The sequence below is a fragment of the Aspergillus thermomutatus genome (assembly GCF_002237265.1).
Source record: "Aspergillus thermomutatus strain HMR AF 39 chromosome Unknown NODE_61, whole genome shotgun sequence".
In the NCBI taxonomy this organism is placed as follows: Eukaryota; Fungi; Ascomycota; class Eurotiomycetes; order Eurotiales; family Aspergillaceae; genus Aspergillus; species Aspergillus thermomutatus.
In genome coordinates, this window is record NW_020798110.1 from 81,376 (window position 1) to 89,353 (window position 7,978).

The 7,978-nt window shown below is 50.9% G+C and overlaps 2 protein-coding genes across 2 annotated transcripts; both read left to right on the plus strand.

The window, feature by feature from the left end:
* Window positions 1-605: 605 nt before the first annotated feature.
* CDV56_107551 (SacI domain protein) lies at window positions 606-3,665 on the plus strand (the record flags this gene model as incomplete). The annotated part of the gene is made up of 3 exons (XM_026761170.1): window positions 606-816; window positions 938-1,668; window positions 1,731-3,665. The coding sequence occupies 3 exons, from the start codon at window positions 606-608 to the stop codon at window positions 3,663-3,665; spliced, it is 2,877 nt and encodes a 958-aa protein (XP_026615641.1).
* Window positions 3,666-4,714: 1,049 nt separating this feature from the next.
* Window positions 4,715-7,713, plus strand: CDV56_107715 (putative importin beta-2 subunit; the record flags this gene model as incomplete). The annotated part of the gene is made up of 3 exons (XM_026761334.1): window positions 4,715-4,816; window positions 4,950-7,559; window positions 7,612-7,713. The coding sequence occupies 3 exons, from the start codon at window positions 4,715-4,717 to the stop codon at window positions 7,711-7,713; spliced, it is 2,814 nt and encodes a 937-aa protein (XP_026615642.1).
* Window positions 7,714-7,978: the final 265 nt, after the last annotated feature.

A 7,978-nucleotide genomic window follows, 5' to 3' on the forward strand; every position in this document is an offset into this window, starting at 1 on the left:
TCGGTTTCATTACGGTCGCGGGATGCAACTGTACTTCTACTTTTCTACAAGCACAGGATATACCAGGGTGAGGGTCAAGGCTGCTTATGATTGATTTGGATGTTCTTTGGATACTCGTTTGGATGATTGCACCTTGGCTCGGCCAACAGCCCGCCAGGTCGTGTGCCAAAACAAGATCTGTATATACGCACTTGTGTCGACTTTGGGATAGATTTTGTATCAATGCCTATGGCATTGATTATTTTGAAGAATCCAAACTCACGTACGCAATCATAGCTAGTTTTCATTTACTTGATAGGGGAGCATGACACAATTGGCAGGTCGCTCGAGCGCTGAGTTGCCTATGATGTAAGTCGTCCTCCCGCCGGGCAAGGTGGGTTGGGTTGGGTACGCGCAAGGTCAGCTGTGCAACCGATTAATACCACACGCACAACGTGATTCCTGTCACACAGCTTGGGTTGATGATGTAGACTCTTGTGCATGCTGACATACCTGTGAAACTCAGCTGTACACCTTGAGATACGATATCAAGCGGTGCTCTTCCCTACACACGTCTGGTGTGTTACACTTGCTCCGCATCCCCGCAAAGACTTCTACCCAGCGACATGCCTGGCTTGCTGCGCAAGTTGGTCATTTTCGCGGCTGTGGACGGTCTCATCCTTCAGTCGCTTGGAAATGGAGGGCGTAACAATGGCTGTTACGAGCCGCAGTCTGTCCGGATTGACTACAAGACGAACAAGATTACGTCGCTGTCGGCGCTGGCATCGGATCACGCTGTGAGGAAAGATGACGGACTGGAGGCTTATGGTCTAGTCGGTAAGCTAGTATTTTTGGCTACTATTAGTGATGTTGTCCTCGGTCCCTGCAGTCCTGAATACAGCGTGCTCTGGCAAATACTCGCTTGGGCACCGGCCGCTAACTGACAGTCTTAATCAAGGACTTTTATCCGTTGCATCATACTCGTTTCTCATCTCGATAACGCAACGCCAGCAAGTGGCGCAGATACAAGGCAAACCGATCTACTCCATCACCAATATTGCAATCATTCCACTCTCATCGCAGGCGGATGCCAGTCGGGCAATCTCTCAGGCAAAGGGAAACCTTCTTCAGGGAGAGGCGGGTCAAGGCGAGACCGCTTCAGAAGGCAGCATCTCCGACAATGAGACGGATGGAGGAGAACCCGACATCAACAGTGTGCCAGCATCTCCAACACAGGAGCTCCCTCCCCCTCGAGACCGCAGAGAAAGTATCGCTGAAGATGTGATCGGGAAGCGCGTCCGGTTCGGGCGATTCGCTGCGAGCTGGCTTTCGAGAAAGACACTCGGACTCCCAGGGCTTAGCAATGTGGGCCAGGATACCAGGGAAAGACTTCTCGGGGTTGAAAAGGACGTGGGAACCGAGCTGCAGCCTTCTATCGCGAAATTGGAAAAGACAGCTGTGGCCTCCGATGCGCCAGGCGCTGGCGCAGATTCGCCATTGGAAAATGGAAAGGAACCACTGACTTCCGACCCAACGGTCGAACTGCTGCCGAAGCTGCTGCGATATACGAGACTTATATATTCTTCCGAGAACTTCTTCTTTGCCTACGATTACGATTTAACCAGGTCTTTCGGCGCCCAGGAAGCGCGCAATGATCATCTGCCTATGCATAAAGTAGTTGACGAGTTGGTATGTAAAACCTCTTTCAAACTAAACATATTGAGGCAGCTTAGCTAATCTGGATGTCTAAGTATTTCTGGAATAGAAACTTGATGAATCCTTTCGTCGAAGCCGACGCGCACAGTCTCATCCTGCCTCTTGTGCAAGGTTTCGTCGGTCAGCGAGAGTTCACTGTGGCAGCTAAAACAGAACACCCGGACTCCAAGATCGCAGAGGAGCACACAGAAGGTCGAATGCTCGGGGAGAAAGATGAAACACAGAGCATCAAAGTTGATGCCGAAAAGCGGAATTTCCTATTGACTCTGATTTCGCGACGGTCGGTCAAGCGACCTGGGCTCCGGTATCTTCGCCGCGGCGTGGATGACCAAGGGGACACGGCAAACACCGTTGAAACGGAGCAGATCCTTTCAGTTCCTGATTGGGATCCTGGCCACAATGTCTACTCCTACCTTCAAGTGCGCGGATCGATCCCTCTCTATTTTTCTCAATCGCCATATGCTTTCAAACCGGTTCCGGTGCTTCACCACTCGACGGAGACAAATCAACTTGCGTTTGACAGGCATTTTCGAAACTTAGCTCGCAGGTATGGGAAACTCCAAGCGGTGTCGCTCATTGACAAGCAAGCCGGTGAGCTGAAGCTTGGTAATGAATACGAGAAATACGCTCGGGTGCTGAACGAATCTGGCGGCATTGACGGTGTACCTCTCGGAGTGGAGTGGTTTGACTTTCACAACGAATGCCGCGGAATGAAGTTTGAGAACGTGAGCCGACTTGTGAAACGTTTGGAGCCCATCCTAAACGACCATGGCGATACAATCGTGCAAAATGGTGTCGTCCTTCAAAGCCAGGCGGGCATTATACGCACCAATTGCATGGACTGTTTGGATCGTACCGGTGTTGCACAATGTGCTTTCGGTCAGTGGGCCTTGGAACGCGAACTGAAGCTCGAGGGAATTGACATCGATCTGAGCCGCGACGCCTCTACCCAGTGGTTCAACACCCTTTGGGCAGATAATGGAGATGCGATCTCGAAGCAGTACTCCTCCACGGCAGCTTTGAAGGGAGACTACACACGAACCCGCAAGCGGGACTATCGAGGCGCACTGAACGACCTGGGATTGACGCTGTCTAGATACTACAACAATATTGTCAACGATTACTTCTCACAGGCATGCATTGATTATCTTTTGGGAAATGTGTCGACTCGCGTATTCGCAGAATTCGCCATGGAGATGCAAACTGCCGATCCAGGGATCTCCGTGCAGAAACTGCGCCGGAACGCGATCGATACGAGCTGCAAGATCGTGATCAGCGACCAGTCGGAAGAGTTCCTGGGAGGCTGGACTATGCTCACTCCTCGGCAGCCCAACACCCTACGGGCCTTACCATTCGAGGAAGCGGTCCTGCTCCTGACTGACGCGGCTGTCTACAGCTGCCGCTTTGACTGGAATATTGACAAGGTGACCTCATTCGAGCGCATCGATTTACGCTCGATATCACGTCTGAATTACGGCACATACATTACATCGATCTTGACCGAATCACAAGCGAATGAACAAAGTAATGTTGGTTTGGTAATCGAGTACCGCGAAGGCGGCGAGAACGCCTTGCGCGTCAACACCCGCTCTCTGCAGAGCAATGTAGACACCAAGGCGCTGAACAGCAATGCGCAATCCAGCAGCGAGTGGGGCTTATACTCTTGGTTCCGAGGTGGCATGCAGTCCGCCACGCGATTTATTGCCTTCAAAGCGCTTCCTCTATCCAACTCCGTCGCGCAAAACAACGCCGCAGGGAGCGGCACTGTGAGCGAAACCGATTGGGTGCGGTCTATTTGCGAAGAGATCGAGCGCGCGATGATGGCCGGCGAGGGACCGCGTTCCAGTGAAGAAGGAGAGCCTCCGTCTGTGATTGAGAACTCGAAAATTATCTCACTGGAAGACGCCAAGAAACGTACGGGGATTTTGGAGCATCTGGTTTATGATATCAAGAAGTTGGTCTGGGCCTAAGGTTGGTATTACAAGCAGCTGGTAGTGAGGGCTCCTCGAATAAGCCGAGAAATATGGGTCTATAGGGGACTCGATGATCCTTTGAGTGGTTGATATCTGGAAGCTTTTTCTTGATATATACTGCCGGTGACATATTCAACGCAATATAAGAAGGGAGGAGCACATCTTGCATAGAATATTGCTTTGCATCTTTGTTAGATCCACCTATTTTACACATTGAATAGATACGAATCTTATTAACCTGACTCTGAACATGGCATAGAACAGTGGAAAAGGTTGATATCATCCCAAGCCAAGAGCAAGATGGTTCATGATATGGAACCTCGAGTAAGAATGGTATACAGGTAATACCATTTATCACCAGCGCCCCGGATTTCATACATTTTCGACTCAAAATGCGCTATGAATTCATGGTGTTACCATACAATTCACCGCATGATTACCATTGCTGCTGTACCTTTAGAATTCATATGAAGACTTCCATTGACGAGAGACTTTTTTTGTCATTATAATTTAAGATACAGATATTATCCTGCAATGTCTTCTGTATACTTCCTCTATACTGATGACGACTCGCGTAATTAGCGTTCCTTTGGAATGTTGTGCAGCTGGCCCTACATTCGAGGCTCGTTATCATTATTACCTTGGTATTACGATTTCACCCCTAAAGAACTTTTTGCTGGCAGTCGGGGATCTTTTTCTCAGTCACCAGACGGGTTTTTGGTCTTCTATATGACTTGTTTTATTCATATTTTCTTCATCTCTGCTGTTAATACGATATTCTCCCCACTTGATCTGCGATAGTCTTACATTCATATATTTCTTCTTTCCTCAGAGGGGGCGAAGAATCGAACGGGTTGGAGACCGCTTACCCCCCAAGTATCTAGTCGACGGCGGGGTTTCCTGTGCTACACTACTACCAACTAACCTCTCCCTCTTCCTCCCACATACTCTTCCTCTCAGGGCAATTTTGCCTTTCGTATCCGACGTTGCGTGTTTTTTTTTTCCTTTTTTTTTTTTTTTTTTCCCTTCTCATATTGTTCGGCACAATGGAATGGCAACCTCAGGATGAGCCATTGAGGCAGCTGGCCGGCTGTCTCAGGGATTCATTAATTCCTCACAATCGCACAGCACAAAAGCAGGCCGAACAGGTAGGCTTTACCACTTTTTTTCGTTCCCCTGTCTTTCGCATCCACAGTTTGCTTTCTCGCCTCGCATATACATTCCAGAGGGTTAGGTACATGTGACTGACAAAAGCTTCTTTTTTTTCTTTGGGTATGATAGATGCTTGTTCAAGCGACATCCTCCCCCGACTATGTCAATTATATCACCTACCTTTTTTGCACCCCGCAGATCCCCCCGGCCGTGGGCATGGATGATGACACATACAATATGGTTCGTTTCGCCGCTGCGATGAACCTCAAGACGAAGATTCGGGTCGCATACAATACAATTCCTCAGCCCGGTTTAGCATACATCCGATCCGCGACCCTGGCCGGGCTGCGGGACAGCAACATTCAGGTGCGGAACTCCGCCGGTAGCATTATCACGGAGCTGCTGCAACAAGCGGGGCTGTTGGCATGGCCGGAGGTGCTACATGAACTCCTGAGTTTGGTGGAGAACGCTTCAAGGGACGTTCCGGTCCTGGCTCAGGAGGCCGCCATGTCGGCCCTGGCGAAAGTCTGCGAAGACAACCGCAAGATCCTTGATCGGGATTACCAGGGGCAACGCCCTCTCGATGTAATTATTCCGAAGTTGATGGAGTTCACATCCAGCGAGAGCCCCAAGGTTCGGTCTATGGCGTTGGGCACCATCCACGTCTTTCTCCCCACCAGACCCCAGGCGTTGATCGCCTCGATGGATCTGTTTCTTTCGCAGTTGTTCCAGCTCGCCAGCGACACCAACACCGATGTGCGACGGATGGTGTGTCAGACTTTCGCGCAGTTAGTGGACTTTGCCCCCGAAAAACTTATCCCGCACATGGAAGGACTGGTCAACTACATCATCATGCAGCAGAACAACCAGGAGGACCCCGAACTCGCCCTCGATGCGGCGGAGTTCTGGCTCGTTGCAGGCGAGCAGGTGAAGCTGCAACAGCCCTTGGCGCCACACATGTCCAAGATTGTTCCCGTACTGCTTCGGAGCATGGTATACGATGAGGATGATGCGATTCGCTTATCGGGTGAAGGTGACGACGCTGAACTCGAAGACCGTCTGGAGGACCTTAGGCCCCAATTCGCCAAATCGAAATCCGCTCGTTTAGACCTCTCCAAGCCCGACGCGCAGGCTAACGGCGACGCTGCTGCTAACGAAGATGACGATGACGACCTGAGCGAGGGCGAGATTGAGGATTCTGAGTTTGGCGATGACCCGGAGGACGAGTGGACTCTAAGAAAATGCTCTGCGGCTGCGCTGGACGTCTTCTCAAACGTTTATCACCAGCCAATCTTCGAGATCATCCTGCCCTATCTGAAAGAAACTCTCCGCCACGAGCAATGGCCGCAGCGTGAGGCCGCGGTCCTGACGCTCGGTGCGGTTGCAGACGGCTGTATGGATGCGGTCACGCCCCACCTTCCCGAGCTTGTTCCCTACTTGATCTCGCTTCTGAACGACGCCCAGCCTGTCGTACGACAGATCACCTGCTGGTGTCTTGGACGGTACTCCGAATGGGCTTCCCACTTGGTTGATGCATCGGAAAGGGCTCGTTTCTTTGAGCCTATGATGGAGGGTATTCTGCACCGGATGCTGGACGGCAATAAGAAGGTACAAGAGGCGGCCGCCTCCGCCTTTGCCAGTCTGGAGGAGAAGTCGGATGCAAACTTGATACCCTACTGTGAGCCTATTTTGAGACAGTTTGTGCAGTGCTTTGGAAAGTACAAAGATCGGAATATGTATATCCTGTATGATTGTGTTCAGACGCTAGCTGAATGCGTGATGGGAGAGCTGGCGAAACCGCACCTGGTGGATATCCTGATGCCGGCCCTGATTGATCGGTACAACAAGGTGACAGACCAGTCTCGGGAACTCTTCCCCTTGCTCGAGTGCCTGGGGTACATTGCTGCGGCGTATGGCGATGCCTTTGCTCCATTTGCGCCTCCTCTGTTCCAACGGTGCACCAAGATTATCTACGAGAACCTGCAGGAATACATCGCCTCTGTCAACAACCAAGCCATTGATGAGCCCGACAAGGATTTCTTGGTGACCAGCCTGGACCTCCTCAGTGCGATCATACAAGCCATCGATCCCCAGAAGAGCGGCGAACTGGTTGCCAGCTCGCAGCCCGCCTTCTTTGATTTGCTCTGCTTCTGCATGGAGGACCCGAACTACGAGGTCCGGCAATCGTCGTACGCATTACTCGGTGACTGCGCCATCAACATCTTTCCTCAGCTTGAGCCATATATCCCCAACATAATGCCTACCTTGATCAAGCAGCTTGACCTGGACTTGATCCGAGATGACGACCGACACACAGGGTTCAGCGTGCTGAACAATGCCTGCTGGTCGTGCGGTGAAATCGCTGTCACGGAGAAAGCCAATCTGGCACCGTACGCTGACAAACTGTACCATGGACTGTCTACCATCATCAACAACGAGGAAATCATCGACTCGGTGAATGAAAATGCCGCGATGGCCCTCGGAAGGTTGGGCTTCTGCTGCTCCGATCAGCTCGCCTCACATCTGGCCGAGTACGCCGGCTCGTTCCTGAAGTCGATGAGCAAGATTGAGTTCACGCGCGAAAAGGCATCCGCATTCCTCGGTTTCAACCATGTTGTGATGAAGAACCCGCAGGCTCTGGAGTCTTGTCTGGGCGAGTACTTTCAGGCCATTGCCACCTTCCCTGCCAAGTCTCTTCATCAAGAGGACTACCGTGACATTCAGAGCTCGTTCCAGCAGGTTCGTTTTGCTTTTATCTTACTGTCCAATGACTATTGCTAATGAATAGCAGGTCCTGCAAGGCTATAAAAATATGATACCCGACTTCGATTCGTTCCTCACCCAGCTTCCGCCGCACGTGGTCCAGAAACTCCGCTCTGTGTACCAGATTTAGAGTCGGCAGTTGACATTATTCTCACGGATTTCGTCAAAAAAGAATCTTTCTTACTGATGGCGGACTGGCGCAATTCAGAAATGCAGTACATTCTTCTTCACTCCCTATTCCTTAATGGTTGATGCATTCTGACTGTGGCGAGTGTTTCTGTTCAATTCATTAGGGCGGAGTGAGCCTTGATTCCTTTATGTTTGCTTCATGATCTATGGCGTGTTTCCTGTTTAATCTGATGTCTAGTCTCATCTTTTGTCCTTCTCTTCTTACG